General features: G+C 44.1%; 1 protein-coding gene across 6 annotated transcripts in view; it reads left to right on the top strand.

The window, feature by feature from the left end:
- The window catches only part of LOC117235250, a 305,200-nt gene that overhangs the window by 30,640 nt on the left and 257,364 nt on the right, over positions 1–17,196 (top strand). For all 6 annotated transcript variants that reach the window (XM_033497118.1, XM_033497116.1, XM_033497117.1 and 3 more), the window contains exon 2: positions 7,870–8,757. In XM_033497118.1, the coding sequence (XP_033353009.1) occupies positions 7,870–8,757 (888 nt within the window). The remainder of the gene's footprint in view (positions 1–7,869; positions 8,758–17,196) is intronic.

The following is a 17,196-nucleotide window of genomic DNA, read 5'->3' as shown; positions in this document are numbered from 1 at the left end:
GGGTTATGCGGCGAGAAATTTATTGCCTGTAAAATTGACCTGGGAATTTTTTGGTAGAATAGGCCGAAGGGATTGAACGACGCAGAGTAGAATTGGTTGGGTGTGTTGACGGTGTTGACAATGGGTGTGATTATAGAATAGTGAATTATAGGTTTGATGATTATCATGGAATAATGGTACGTGTGGTGGCTAGTACGGTATTTGTACTGCAGTATATTAATTTATATAAGACGAATGATATATGTATGCATAGTAGCGTTTAAATCACTTGCTTCTGTATTATATTATTTTGAGTCGAATCGACCAGTCATATTCAGTTAAGAACTTAGTATCGCAAAATTTTAGATGAGAAATTTGATGTCAAATTAGTATAATGCAGTACACGTAATCACTAATGCTGATTCGTGTAGGTGTAAATAACTCAAACGTACACCAGCGTCGATTTCATAGGAAAGTAAATTAGGTTCGTAGTCACGATTTATCCGATTCTACGTATTATGGTGATCACGTAGACTCGTTACTACCGTAACGTGCACGATGACCAGTACGTGGTCCGTGAATGAAATTTCGCTCGGCTCGCGGCTAGTTATAATGGAAACTTCATTGGACGAGAGCCAAACTTCTCTTCTCTTTGCTCGTGTAGATTCGCGTACCACGGATAAACCTAAACGCGTTTGACAGACTCAATTTTCTTAGAGTGGCTTTCCTGTAATTGTACCGCAATTTCATAGGAAATCTTTCTTCGAATATCAAAACAATCGCACGTAAGAATTAAACGTGTAGGAATTGGATATCGAGTGGTTTTCTACGGATTTTCCGACTGTTTCTAGAATCATATATATGAAACTGTAACATGGTTTTCTTTTTTTGGGAAGCGTGTATCTTTGAAAATACGATACGTTAGAATTATAACAGAAGAAACAAGAGTATGCAGGATTCGATCATAAATTTCTACATTTGTAGATAAGATTCGCTGCGTTTTGAAATCTAACGAGTTTAAGAAGAAAAATTTCCATTTTCAACTCTCTACGATCAAAATACTTCGCTCCTTGAAATACAAATCACCGAATACGTTTTAATTTCTAGCATCACGGAATAACACACAGCACTTTGAATCTGTCTCACCTATTTAAAATTTATTCCTTTCTGTTCACGAATGAAGCTCATCGTCGGAAAATATCCATGTACGAAAGCCACGAGATAAGTTTCCCAATACTAATCGGTGCAGCGTCCTTTAAAAATCAGTCCACACGTTCGCTCATCGAAAAAACGTCGACTCCGATGCTCACCGAGCAAGAAGTTGATCGATGATGAAGCGTTATTAAAAAGTTTCGAAACCGCGAAATTAACGTAGAAGAAGATGAAACGAAAGTCCTGGCGACACACTGGCCACCCGCGCGGCCTGTTTTTTCTTAACCAAAATTTCTCTCTTGGACGGACGTAAAACGCGAACGGAGACGTCGATATAGCTCGCGGTCATCCGTGTCTACCAGTGATTCTCTCTATATCTCGCCTTAGCTGACCCCGATTATATCTCAATAACCTTATTTCATGACGATCAACGACGCGGAGACGTGAATGGTCTTCTGGGTGAAATTTAAGCTTGAATTTCACGGGGTTTCACGCTCGAGTTACTCGAAAGCCTCGATACGGGGTCCGATCGCTGGCCATTAAAATCAACGCAGGCATAATTTCATCGAGAACCTTGTTGGTCGGTTAAAACGCGAAATGGTGTTAAACAGGCATACTAATTTGGTAATTTGCTTATTTCGATCGTTTGCGTGAACTAATTGTTGTTGATTATGCCATCCGTTTCGGGCGTTTTGGTTACGAGAATTGAAAGTGTAATTTCAGGGAAATACGATTGTAATTTTGTGAATTGAAATTTCACCGATGTCGAAAGTGAATAATTATCATAGAATCGATGGATTAGGACAAGTGAACTTGAACAATTCTGGATGAAATACATTTAGGTCAAGAATAAAATATGTTAGAGCTCGATCTTTATGTATCGACTCTATGAGAATTCGGCGTATGCAAATGTTTAGTCGAATTTCGCTTAAACTTCTGTTTAAACTGCAGTCAAACAACAGTTAAAGCTTGTCTCGTTAATCGCATCTGTCTTTCCCATCTATCAAACGATTTAACTTGTCTTAGCAATTCTACTTTATGTCGCGAAGCTCATTCGCATATCTTAAAATCTCCCTTCTTACGTACGCCATACTAAAGATTCCATCCTTCAAACTACATGGACCACGTTTCCTTCTAATGTGTCCACATTACCTGTAGAATTTTTTATTTCACCCAGATTTCTTTTTACTCGTTTCATCGTCACATAGTACCGATCATTAGTCACAGTTTAACAGTTTTAGAAGGGATTTAAATTAATGATGAGAAACGACAGGTATTTATATAGTAGACACCCTAAGATTTTTGAAAACGTGCATAGTAAAGTCGAATGACTGTGCAAGAATCTCATGTTCTCTCAGTGAAGCGTAATTCTGATTAACGATCCTGCTTCGAGAAGCCTGTTTCACGCTTCTGGGTATTTACATTCCATCGGATTTGTCATTAAGCTGGAACGAAGAGGGAAGCCAATTCGTAGAGTCAAGATCGAAATCCGAAGCCATATTACAAAATCATCGAATTTAATATTTTTTTTTAAACGTTTCGGTACACGTTTGCATTTCGGTTGAGAAAGTTTCTCCTGTAAACCTTTTTCTTCCTCGTCGAATCTGTCCGTTCACCTATGTATTTAGTTTTGTAAACTAGTTCCGAGAGTTTCCTTTTGCAAACGCCTCCTAAGGTTGCAATTTGCTTATTGACAATTTTACTTGTTACGCATTCCTTAACGACAGCTTGCTTTCTCTTTCGCTCAGAGGCAAAACGCATACCCCGCGTAAGACGTAAATCATACGAAATGTGAAAGAAAAGAGCTAGAACTAATTCTCAACGGTCGGGAAAGGATAATTCGAGGAAACGAAAGGATAGTTCCAATGACCGCTTCTACCAAATTAAGGGAGTGCTCTGCTACAAGACGCCTTCTACGGCATTTCTTTTACGAAGAAATTATACAACCTTTTCCATCCACATTTTCCGCGTGTACGTATATTTGCTTACGTTTCAGCAACGTTCTACATTTTTTAAAGAGTAATTTTTTAAATATTTCGAATTAACCGTTGTTCTCGTTTCATATTTACGTCTGCAAAGACAAAACGAATCCAAGTAAAATTTATGTGCTTTTATTACATTTTACGTTTGTAAGAGAATCCAGTTAACAGGTTGAGATCAAAGGAAAATTTTCCTCGCTAACAAACAGTCGTATCTTTTCAAATCAACGTTCCATTGTTGGAAAGACAGATCCACCACAGGTCGATAGACGATCGAAACGACCTAAATACGATCGATCGTGAATTACGGAGACCCACGCGACAGAACCGCGTGTTGGCTCGGCTGGTTCGCGAGGTGGGCTCGCCTCGAGTCCCGGAGGAGGTTTCTTCATACGTCGCAGGCTGCGCGTGATTTACGAACAAGTCGTCCGCGACGCTCCTCTCTGTTTCCTAACGCAATCCATTCCGCTTCGCCGGCCTCTGGGCGACAGATAGGGTACCGATGTATAAATTACTCTCGGGCCAATTAACATTGTCGCCTAGCGAGTGGACGCCTCGCGAGGAACCGGACTTTGAGTTGCATCGCCATTGCATGCGGGGGTGGGCGAGCCAAGATTAATCGAGCCCTTCTTCACTGGCTACGCGGTGTTATCTGGAAATTCTCTGGCTACTCCTAAGAACCCGTCCGACCCCGAGGAATTAATTTCGCGTGCAAATCGCCTGTAGATCGCTCCGTTGACAGGCGTTTGCTTGGCTTTTTGTTGCTCATCCGTTGGACGTTAAGCTCGTCACACTCGGCTTACCGTTTCGAGGATCGTACTCGTAAGTTGACGGAGAAAAAGGTTTACAAGTAGACTTGTTAAAAGGGCAGACGTTCGATATACAGTATTATGGAGGCTCTTGGATTATGGACTATGAAGATTTTATACCTTCGCGCGGAAACTGAATGTACGTAGCGGAATATGTTCCTAAGTTTATCGAGCGATAAAGTGCATTATTTCAGGTTATGTCGTGTGTTAATCCATGAGAAATTCTTCTTACAATTTGGAAAGTCGTTGAATCGAATCATGTTTATACCATGATTTAAATTTTGAAAATTGTCAGATTAGTTTGTTAGATTTAACAATGTTGACAATCGTTCAACATTATTTACCATTTGGAACAAGTGATGGGCTTTCTAAATTTTCCGTACACATATAAAGTTACCATCTTTAGTAATGGCAATAAAATCTTTGATCTCTTCCTAGTTTCGTATTTCAATTACTTCGCGATACCGAAAGATCTTAGCCCTTAAAACATTCTTCTTGGTTACAGGAACATACGCGTTCCTATTTACCGTACGTTCGTGAGTTCAGGAAACACGTTGCGTCGAGCGTACTTAAGCGACACGACACGGTGAAAAGATGACGCTGGTGTACGCAACACCGGCAGCTTCTCTTGGGTACACGATTACACGATATTTCATTGTCTCGTCGAGCATTGTTGCGCAATTATCCACGGCTGTACACCCTTTTGGCGAGAGTGTTTGCGTAACGCTACGAGCGCGGTTACCGGTATACCTATTTATAAACCCCCGTTGCATTGACGATCGGTAACTTCTCGTTACCGAGACTACCGCCAAGCGGCCATTTCTTAACGGGTTTCCGTACAGAGGAGTGCTGGTTGCACTTGTGTCGCGTACACGCGCGTCTTGCGACCATGGTTCCGGCGGAGAGGTGATTTAGCGGCGTCGCGACGGAGTCGCGTAGCACTGCCATGGATCGCGTCGATTTCACGTGTCACGGCTTGTATTATCGGTTCTCGGAAGGAAGGCATGCCGTAAGCGATCAAGAATTTACGCTCGTTACTCTACACCGAGTCAAGGCTGACGTTTTTAGTCGAAGTTGCCAGTTCGACAGCGAGGAAACGGTTTCGGGAAAGGCGAAAGCGACCCGTGAACTGTGCAGGTAGATCGCTACGGAGGCTGCGCATGCGCAGAGGAAATGCTGCGTACTTACGCTGCGCTAAACGCATATTTTACCAACTCTTCTGGCGGAAGAATCTTACGACTAGGTTTTACTTACTGTATTATGTATTATGGGGCGGAGAAGGAAGATCTCGCGTCTTTTATTCTTTTGAAATCGAGCACGCTAAATGTCTACCACCTGCAGCTTCGAGTAATAAGATAAACACAGAGTTGAAAATCACGGGGAGAAAATGAGAGATGAAAAGGTGTACCAAACAATTCGATCAGGAAGCTCGTTGAAGCGGTCGGTTCGAGAGAAAGGGTACTCGCCTGCGTTCTCTAATCTTTCTCTTCTCACAAAGAACAGTTGGCAGGACCGTTTAATATTCTTTAGCGATTTTTGCGCGCGTCGCGCTAAGCGATCGCGTCGACGAGAAGACCGCGCTCGAACGAACTTTCCCTCTTGATGGGTTCGGTGAAGAGGGAACCGGCCGAGGAGACACGCGCTTTGAATGAGCTGCTTGCCTCGAAAGATTAGCTTCGACTCGCTCCCACGCCTCATCTCGCTATCGCGTCATCGCAGAGATTGAATCTCGCTGCTTCCAGACTCCTTGGACGATAAAAGCAGCCGGCCCCGCTGTCGATCCGCACTCCAGCCTCGCTCACCGCGAAAACATGCAAACTCTGTTAGCTAAACTTATTAAGGAAGAGATATTCGCCGGTCGTTTCCGCGTTTACATTGAATACCATCGCGCTGCCGCGGACCCGAGGAGAATTGATGTTCTCGCGGACGAGCCGCTTATCGATTTAGTCGCAGAAGACGCGTAAATCAGACGAAATATGAACGGAGAAAGATAACCATGTATTCGCGCCACGACGGTGACCGATGATGACGTTAAATACGATAGTCGGTCCCCGGTTTTTCAGCTTCCTTGTGCGGCGCGAGACCCAATGCGTTAGATGATCTATGCGTCCCGCATTTTCTAAACTATCATCGATTTATCGTCTGTTTGCGTCTTTATGAATTAAGAATACGCTTGCCGCTGTTGATTTATTCATTTATTTATTTCATTCGTTTTACGAGTATGCGTATAAATTTACTTCTCTCTTTTACGTGATAAGCGCACGTGAAATGCCCGTGATATGTAACGTTTAAAGGCGACACAGATCGCGAACGAGATAATTTTTAGATTTTTAGTAAATTCGAAAAAATTTCCAAAGACATATTTCCATACCTAAATCATCAAATTGCAATCCTCAGAGTCCGCTAATTTTTTTCATCAATATATCGCCGAAAATCGTAGGATTTATCGCGTCGCAAGTTACATCGATAAGATTTGTGCGATCCCTGACAGCGAGGGATGAGGTTTCACGGGACGATTCGTAGCAAGCGTAATCTGTTGCTCGCGTGTGCAGAGGACGGTGAACCAGCAAACAGGGTCCGGCCCGGGATGCACACGGGTTCGTAAGTCAGCGCAGCGTGACTCACGTTCACGTAGGATCCCCTGATTCACGTTGTATTTCAGAAAGCAGGAAAGCAGGAAGTCGGTGTGCATTATGAAATCGGAGATATTACGCGAGGAAGTTGTATTCAGCGTGATCTTATGGGCACGGTCCAGCTATGGCGGTGCTGAAGCGTAGCGTAAAATATCATCGTTATGCACCGCTCGAGGTTAATATTAGCAACGACGGCGCCGTCCGCCGATATTTACTATAAGCCCCATTGTTTTATGCGGCGCTGAACGTTGGCAGACAGCCGCTGATACAGTTGTACGCTCGGCGCACCTCCGCGCCCGCTACCAACTGCGGAACTCCGCTCTTGCGAAATAGAATTGAATGACCGTTCGCCGCCACGCTGCTTGCGCTCGATTTCGATCCGTCTCGCCTTTTTATCCAATGTTCAGCTCCTGATTTTCCCATAGTAGATCAACGCAGAATTAATCAGCTTCTGAAGCAAGCTCAGCTTACGAAATCGCTGCCGTTGATCGTGACGTTGCCTACGATTCCCAATAGCTACGCGACTCTTTCGTCTTTCTTTCGTGTTCTACGGTGGATTTAGAGCTGCAGATATGGATACAAGGGATGAATGTAGTAATCTTGTAAGGGACTCGATGAAAGTTTTTGGTATCGATCGACAGTCGAGGCGGGGAGTCAAATAACTGTGATGTGACTTGTAATAAAGAAAGAAATTTATAATACGAGTAATTTTGGGGAAAGGACGCTACAGGCAATATTTTTGTTTCTGAGAAAAATACTTGGGTCGGTTGGTTGAAATAGCCACCCCTCGTTCTTGGGATAGCATAAGAAATCATAGATGATGAAACAACAAAATTGAAAGATACACGGTTGAATCTTATTTCCAAGATCTTTAGGGAGGAAAACTTGGAGTAATCAGCTTATGTCAGTGGATTAAGATACTAAATCATATTTTTCTAGACCACCTCTCTAATCTAAACAGACTTTCCCCTGTATCCAATATCCCAAATAGCTGTTGCCTCCGATTTATCAATTCTGATAAGTAGGAACCCGCTTCTCTAAATTGCAGGGAATGAAAAGATCGATTTATCAACTTCTTAGTTCATATTTCAAAGACGATCTTTTTCTCCATCACATTATCGCCACTTTATCTTCCTCTTAAGAGTAACGTTCCAAATAACCCACATCCTCAATTTTACTTTAACCTTTATCAAAAAGAATCGCGATCTGCAAATCTTCCGGAAAGCTCTCGTTAACAAATATTTGACCACGAAAGGCGTAATGTTACGCCAACGTACACTGACAAACATTTTCAGCATCAAAATCTTTCTGTCACAGGTAATACCGGCGGAGCGTCGTATGCCAGAGCGAGAAGAGACCTGGACATTGGCCCCGGACCAACACGACCCATGTTCCTTCTTCGACGACATCTCCGATGTCAAATCCAAACCAGTCCACGATGTGGATCCCACGCAATCTCGGATTGTCGGAGATACGGGTGAAACCGGCGAGCACCCAGAAGGTGGGACCTTACCACGTAGCCAAGAAACCAGGAAGAGCAAAACGAAAAAAGTGAAAAGTTACCTGAGGAAGTGTAAGGGCGCTCTTTCCAAAGGCGACGAAGCTTCCTCGGACAAGAAGCGTCACGAACACTGTACCTCGTGGTACCTGGACGAGTCTCACCAAGAGGATCTCGACGTTCTCTTACAGAAACAGTCAGAATATCTGGACGACAGGATCGTGGAAGCGCAAGAAGCTTCGAATCTGATACCAGACGAGACCTTGGAAGACACTCCATTACCAATTGATACATTACCAACAACTGATCCTCTGATAAATCCCACGAAAGAGGACGATCGCGAGGACCCTGACGACGAAGCTCTGACAAGACTAACCGAGGATGAACCTAACGAAACGAGTGACTTGAGAAGAAGCCGGACATCCGTGTACGAGGATGCTAGAGATTGCATAAACGATCGAGAGTGTACGGTAGAAGAATCTTGCGTATCCGATAAGCCCCAGAGAAACGATGCAGTGTCTCTGGAAACTCTGACCACGGAAGATACGAATTTGAACAAGTGCGACTCGAACGACACTCTGATAGCGGAAGTGGCGGCTAGTGGACCGGACAGCCCGTCACTGGTCGACGTTGAGGAGGGAAAGGAGGAAGAAACGCGCGACCAGGAGGTGGACGGTGAAACACCGAACGCACTGTCTCTGCTCGGGGTGAGTAGACTACTCGATTATACCGTGATATTCGATTGTGCTCTTTGTTTACTTGCGTTCGCGCGTTCGTGCGATCGTCGTTGGACAAACATAGGAATCACTCATAACGCGAGATTTCTCCTGATACCGGGGCCGATAGCATCGATTCGAGACGGTGGTTGTATCGAATCTAACGGTACCACCGGCGTGGAAGGCACGGAAAAGGAGCGTGCAGCTCCCATTTGAATACAAACCACAAACGGTTGCCGCGTGTGTGAGCGCGCGCGAGCACGCCGCTAAAGCAAATTGCAACACACAGAGAGGCGGCCACGGGCAACGTCGGCCTCTCTCGGTAATTTATACCGTCGCTCTTAATGCACTTGTACCGATGATTAAAACGTAATTTCCACGGATACGGGTAAACGTGCGCGGCCTTTTTCACCTGGTTCATGATTTACGGCGCCCAGTTTCGCAGTCGCTTCGTGATTTACGACGGGCCATTCCGTTGTCGTGGGATAGATACCAAGTTCTACGATCGTGCGTCGCGTATTCCACCGCGTACAGCTGATGAAATTCGGCGTTTTGTGGGAATGCAGCGATCGATAGGCGATCAAGTTGCTTCGGGTTTGCGAAAAGGTAGTTGAAAATTGACCGTGTAATATGAGTGTTGTTTATATGGCAAACAGATTTTAGGAACGTATACTGTACGGAGTTAGAAAGAAGGATGTTATTGGTCATAATCAACACCGCGGCTGTTTTTCTTACACGAAAGTCACGAATGAAAAATATGGTAAATGCATCTGTCTTTTAGTTTTAATTCGTCGTCTTATACGACTTCAATTTCATTAATTATAAAATCCGATTGCTCCTTCGAGAACGACGCAGGAAGATTTGCCTGTCGGAATCGTTGAATTTACAAGTACCACGAGACACGCGAACTTGTCCGTATTTCTTCGGTTTCGATCTTTGTCTCTCCAGTTGAAATTCACGTGGGCGTAACTCTGCAGAGATAACCGTGAATTTGTCTCGTTTATCGATCGTGGCTTATCGATGACAGTCGGCGTGGCTACATGACTTGGATTCGAGCTCATACCGTGCGCGAGTTAGCGGCGGGCCACGGTTGACAAACGGCGATGTTGGGCGTTTCACGACGCCGCGCCTGTGCCGAAAGGTGCGTGCAATAATGTTGCACGTCGCACGCTGCGCTCCAATAGCGTTGCACGCCTGCTCGTGATCGTGGAAAAACGGTCGTAAACCACGTGACAATATGAGCGTGCTCGCAAATGCCACGCGACCGTGGTAATTGAAGTTTGGAACGAAGATGAAGGGTTGCGTGACTTTTAGTTTCCTTTTTCTTCGTTGCGCCATCGAAAAGTTTGATTTAGGGCAGGCTGCCGGATGTTTTATGGATATTGTGCCAAGTTTATGTGGGTAGGAATTTTAGGAAGTTCGAAAAGGCGTGAGCTAATATTGGACGTGAACCTGGGTTTGCTTTTGCGATGCTACAATTAAAAAGAAGGAAAAAGGTAGATTTTTAAAGAACAGTTGAAGACTTACAGTTAAGAATTACGCAGCAAAGAGTACCTGCCCCTCAAAGTCTCTTTCATTTTCACAAAGATTCCAACCCTCCCATACAATGCAGTCGTTTTAAAAATCACGTCGCTTTCACCCGGAAACAATCACCATCGATACACAATACTCCCCGACCAGAGAATGTCTCTCGGAATCGTTTCATCGGTCGTTCTTTCCAATTCTTTTATTGCAAGTGGGTAGGGACACGGCATTCCGCGCTATGCAAATCGTTTGATAATCGATAGGGAATAATAGCGTTCGGGCGGTGCTCCGATTATTAGACGACAGTGCGATCAGAGCGCATTTTTTCTGAAATATTGTCGTGGTTACACGGGAACACGCGCGGCGCCTCTCACCTAGATACCTACATAACTTCTCCGCGAGTAGAATAATTCTGTCGTCGGCATGACCTGTTGTCACTCTGTCACTCTCGCTTGTGTCACTCTGCTGTATACCTGATTAGGTTTAGGTTGGGTTGACTTCGTCGAGGTACTTGTTAAGGCGGTCCCGCCAGAGGTGTGTATGGGAATTGTAGCTTGTGCTCATTAATTATATCGGACGTGATTTATCCGGACCACGATGCGTCGTGCACGTCCCGCCACAAATCATTGAGTGAACTCTGGAAGTGCCGTGCACTGACAATCGAACGAGCTTTCGAGGATTCTCCATTGGACGGGGGATTTTTCTTCGTAATTAAAACAACCCCTGGATTTCGTTAACTATTCAGTGAACCTTGACATTCAATGTCGAAGCAACTGAACTGAACGTTTACGATTGAGATTAGCTACCAAATTTTACCTAAGATCGTAGATAATTGCAGTCGATCTTTGTATTTTTCCACAGTACCATATCTAAGCGCTAAAGGCTGAAGGTTACTTTTGAATACCTCTGGACATTCGTTGCAATTATACAGAAAGACTTATATCCTCCAATAAGACATTTTACCTAGGGAAAGCACTACAGATACGAGAGTAAAAAGTGATAATTTAAGTTTTCCATGCATTTACCACGAATTTTTCCGCTATCTTATAGCGATACAGGGCGAAAGGTCCCGGAAGTGGTGGATAAGTACGTTCCACTTGTCCCCAGGGCTGAGACTCGATGCGATGGGAAGCGTGTGTTTGGTTCGCGTGAGGCAATAGCCACAGGTAGGCAATAGGTGGGCGCGTTTGCACTGGCATTAGAGCGTGCAGTGGGCCGAGAGTGGCCGGCAGCGTGGTTCCGTGGCACGTACGCACACGGGGTGGCGTAAATCTGACCAGTCGACAGAGTCGATCGCCGCTGAAACGCTACCCGATCATCAGTCGTGAAAGTGTAGCCGAGGAAAATGATCGGCCGTGTCCGCGTGCACGCCACGCACGCACGCACGCACCCACCCAGCCTCTGCTCTTCTCCGTTTTCCTTCCTCTCCGTCCTTGTTCGGTTTTCGAGCTGCGCATAGGCATCGCGAACCCGTTACATCGGCCGGATTATAGATTAAGCCGCGCCTCCGCGTGGAAAAACGATAAGCGGAATACTGTGCGGGATTTATTGTAATTGGCGGTAATGACGGTTTTACGCCGTCGCTGCCACCATCGTCGCCATTAAACAGCCGTGCCACGGACGCCTCGTTGAGTTCCGCGTGCGTTTAGAACCGCACGCTATTCTCAGAGTATGTATTATTTGCTGCGTATATCGAAGAGTATAAAGAGTATAAAGAAGATCGGAGCTTCTTCGTTTTATTGGACACTGAGGAGGCATTTGGTGTGAAACGTAGCGTCGAAGGAGCTTTCTGTTCATTCCCCGATGATTCTGGTCTTGAGAAATTCTTTCTTACAGGTTGCTGTGAATCCTAGAGGCATTTAGTTTTATACGCAAATACGCGAGAAATGTCCAGCATTGGACAATGTTTAATGCAATTAACGGTTGGCGATTAGGATTAGCAAATACTTCAACGATCATGATTAGGAATGAAACTTTCCTACGACCGATGTACGATTATAATCAACGATTATGTTCGAACGAAATACGCGAAGAACGAAATGCATGCAACGTAGCTGCTCTCCTAAGAATCTGTCTATTCAATTGTTCTGACAAATTCGTCAGTGTAATTGCCAATTACATAAACGACCTATTCAAATTCTCTTCATCGTGCAAATAATATTCAAATCTGCCCTGGGGTCTAGTATCAATCAGTTTTACTCGTTGACAGTCTTCGCTTAATACAAATAGAAGTTAATTAAATTTCGACTAAAATCCGATCTTAACCATCAATCAATCAATCAATCAATCAATCAATCAATCAATCAATCAATCAATCAATCAATGGGATTAAAAATTTTAATCCATTTATTCTAACATTGTCAGAGACAGAGAAAATCGTGTCGGCCCTCGATATCGATCTGCCATAAGGAACGATCCGATTGACTCGCGTGACTCGCGATCTTGGAACGCACCCGGGTGGATGTGGTTCACCGCAGCTCGCGTGGTGCGTAAACCGCGAAATTTAATTGCTCGTTAGTCAACGGCAATGTCCCGTATGCCTGGCATTGAATTCTCGCGGGAAACTCGACGACCTTGAAAGTCGATCTCGCCCGGATCGTCCCGTCGACAGGACACATAACGCGTTCGCTTCTCAATCGACCAGTTCTCCTTTCTATACCACCGCCGACGACGACGATTCTTTGCTCGCTTTGCGACGAGGAACTCGAAAGAGCGACAAAGAGAATCGTGCGTTCCGAACACGTTGTAAAACATATATTTAACGGTAGTCAGGTACCGTAGCGAGAGAGAGGATTGTAATCTTATACGTTCCAAGTGGTGGGTATCGGGTGTTGCTCGTTTCAAACACTCGGGAAATATTAATGACCAGCCTGTTTTCGAGAAACCCTCTGGTCCCTCGATCCTACATTTTAAGAAAAAGGACAAATGCCAGTCGAAACATCGTTACCTACGATTATCGCCGATTAGGTGCCGATAACTTACCGATAATTGGCCGCGGATAATCTGTTACGTATTGGAAAATTACATGTCATTTCGAGGCGATCGTTTCGCAGCTTCGCGGCACCGGTAAGCATTGTCCTCGTATCGGCGAAGATTGTAGCGTTCGTCGAGGAGAAAAACACGGTTTGGATTTCATGAGGGGACTTACGAGCTGGATTATTGCTTCTTCGATATTCTAGCTTGTAATACGTTCACGGTGTTACGTCGATGTTCACGGTATTACGTGTTTTCGATCCCACTTTCGCTCTTAAGTGTCCAACAATTTAGTAACGGATCGATACAAAAGGGAGCGGCGTTCGTGTCGTTAATTCTCATTAAATTTTAGACAGAAAGCCATGCAGGTAAATGGGAGGAAAGCAATAATTTCGATCGACGCGACCAAATTATTTCGCATTGGTTGGTACTGGAAAGATTGGAATATCTCGCGTATTCTTTATATTTGCCTTTGTAACTCAAAATTTGCGGAAATACAAATCTTTAAAACGCGGTTTGTTCGTGCATGCTTGAGCAGTTCGTGGAGAATATCCGTTCAGAAATTCAAACGGCACACAGCACTGAATCAACACCGAAGAGTGGTCTGAATATTAAGTTGAACGTCACAACAGTCTCGCTCCAAATCGATCGGGTTCATTGTTGGAGGTCAGCGAAGAGCGATCGACCGCAATCCTCGGACGAATATAGCAGGGTACGGTTGTTTGGGTTCGCACGAGCATAACCCGGAAACGGTTGTCTGACACGAGACTAGGGGTTCGTGAACGTTGACACCTTATTATCGGTGTGCCTGGGGGCCGCGATCATCGGGAAGAAGAAATTGCTCTGCTCGTTCTCCGCGGCACGGCGAAAGTCACCGAGTGAAAAGAATGGCCCGCTAAACTATATTCCGATCGGAAGTCACGCGGAATAATCCCGTGGCGGAGCCTTCTTTCTCCCTTTCTCTCTCCTCTCGTTCTCTTTTTCTCGTTTTGCAAAGGATCGCCCATGAGATTCGATCGGCGAACTGGCGATCGGACACGGTTCAACGAAGAAACGATCCTTTATCCGACACTCGAGAACGTAACCGGCTTATTCAATATCTTCCATATTTAAATAGCCGGCACACGATGCTAATAAAGAAACTAGAAAGGTACCTGGCCCGTCGCGAGCGAATCTCGTCGCTTGATAACGTTATTGAACGCGGTTTCGCCTCTATTGAACGCGGCGATGCGATTTAATAGCGATCCTCGGTTACTGGCACGCTGGTACAGCACGGTGAAATCGAAATCGATAATGTTTATGCGATTATGTTGAATGGGAAGAGTCCGATCAATGTGGCAATGATACGCGTTACGTGATGTTTCGCAACGGATTTACGAATACTTGTTTTTATGTATGTTTGAAATCGGACGGTACAAATTCGACTGCGAATACGAAAGGACGAATGCTATGATTAAGAATCCACGAATATTCGAGATAAAAATTCGTTACTAGATAGGAAAGATTCCAAGAATTATTCGTATTTCGTATATAGATGGACTGTTAGGAGAGCGAGAAAGTTTCACAATTTTCAAGGCTATCGGCTTTTTTGCTTTTGATATAAGAAACTTGTATTTTGTTACGAATATTACGAAGAAAACATAAAGATGTTCGGGTTCGGTAAAGTTCAGTTGAGAACTTTCACATCTTTTATGAAATTTGAAAAATTTGTAAAGATATGTTTCGAAATACGGGAGAAATTTCGATGGTCTTAAGAGATGCTCAATCAGCAACATGAGAAAACTGTTTTAGTCTTCGTATAAACGATCGTAATTATCGCTAAGAGACAATTTATCCTCGACAAGGATGAAATCGTCGAGAAGTTGGTTTATTCGTAAACTGTCGGTAAATAATCTCTTAACGTATAACAGAAAACACTGGAAATCAGCGAGGATTTATCAACTACGGACGTTTCCATGAAACTGTCCAAAAGATTGTTGTGAATCTCGCGACTGAGTCGTAAGCAGCTGTTGGCTCGGTTTATACGAATCCTCGAAATTGCGATACACGAGGGAGAAAGCATTCGCGGAAACTACCGCTTTCACAAAACTACCGAGTATCTTAACAGGATACTTTTTTCAGATGTTACACCACTCGACACTTTGCGATATTCCAGAACAGTAACTCGAAATCTTCCTGGTCTCTGGCTCGTCGTCCGGCTATTCACTTTAAGTTGAACTTCTTCCACTCTCACACCTTCTTTTGCTGCGAATCCATTGATTATTCGATTTAATAATTTGACAATTAGTAGATACCGGTAATGCCAGTTCTTAATTTCCCTTCTATTACAACCATTCACAATCTTCCTTTCCAACGAACGTCGAAGAACATCCTCAAAATGTCCCACGGAATTTGAAAAGTTTACGACTATGAATATTCCGAGGATGCAAAGTTTTGCCCCTGGCAGGATTCGGTCGAATCAGATGAGAATCGGGCGGACGTGTTCGCGGAGAGAAAGTGATTGGTCAGAGAGAGACTCGTAGTCTCGACGCCCTGCTCGAGTCGACGTTCTTTCGTGATGCTCGTGATACGACGATATCTTCTCTCGCTGCACCCGATGCACATGAGCCGTGCAGCGCGTGTCACCAACCAGCGGGTCACGTTTCCGGTAATTAATGGTTCACGTCATCGACGAGGTCGAGACAGCGGTTACATCTGTCGATTGTTGTTCGTATCCGGACACTCGGATCAGGGACAGGCTGATTGTGCGGTTCATTTGGGGCTGCACGGTGAAAATTAGCGAATTAAGCGACGATTCGAGCGTAACTGCGGGAAGCTCGTTTGTCGTTTCACGCGGCAACTGGTTTTGTACTCTGTCAGTGATTTGTGAAGATACAAATTAAACGGACAGCTGTGAGAACCGCCTCAAACGTAGGATTTCAATCGAGGCACGAAAGGTATCGAACGGAATGAAATGAACGGTTGTGAGAGGTTGAGGAAGTAGTGGAATTTTCAGCTGTTTAAATTGGAATTTAAAAGCTTCTTTTGCTTTTAATTGAACGTGGTGTTGGAGCGAATTGCCGTATTTGAGCAATTATTGAAAATTAATTATCTCATAAAACTGGTAAAATTCACAATTTTTTTGACAGAAATTCAAACGTGGTTTTATTAGACGCACGAATAAAATTTGAGAAATTATTATATAGGAATCGTCATAAAAACGGCGGCTATTGTACAATAACGAGAATGATTTATTTTTGAAGGGTGAGTTGATAAAACATTTTCAAGCGGACTTCACTTGGTTTTAAGCGCTCGAAGCGCGCCCGAATTATTAAACCTATATGAATTTCACGGCGAATGACCAACGACACGATAAAGAACGGTGAAGCATTAATTAATTTTTTCCTCTCGTTCGTCGGAACGTTACGCTCGTTATTCGTTTGGCTCGAAAATTTATCACGTTACGCGTATGTATACGCGAGGCTGGGACGCGCGACTACCGCATAAATGTATCGAACAAACACGCTCGACAACTTTTTCACGGCTGCTTCGGTGAATACGTTGAAAATACATCGGTAATCGAAATTCACTCGCTGGAAATCAGTAGTTTACAATCGCGTTAGCACTGTTTGAATCCAGTGAAAATACGAATACAGATTAATTTAAAAAGTGCTTTATTTTTTTCTATGATTTCCATGATTGAGTTATATGTTCTCTGTAAACGGATAAAAATGTTTCATATTTCTTGTTTTTAAATAATATCTTCTAGTATTTCCAACACCGACAAACGATTAATCGTTGAACGAATTACGAGTGCCAATTAAATTCGACGCGATCTAATTTCCTCGATCGAAGGAGAATTCTCGTTCGCACCGTGGTAAAGTCGTGGAACTCGTAGAAACTCGAATCGAGTACAAATTCACGGTGGTATTCTCGGCGCGGTACGGAAGTCTA

Source organism: Bombus vosnesenskii, unplaced genomic scaffold (assembly GCF_011952255.1).
Source record: "Bombus vosnesenskii isolate JDL3184/JDL3185 unplaced genomic scaffold, Bvos_JDL3184-5_v1.1 scf7180000013314, whole genome shotgun sequence".
Taxonomy (NCBI): Eukaryota; Metazoa; Arthropoda; class Insecta; order Hymenoptera; family Apidae; genus Bombus; species Bombus vosnesenskii.
This window is presented reverse-complemented; position numbering and strand designations above follow the sequence as displayed.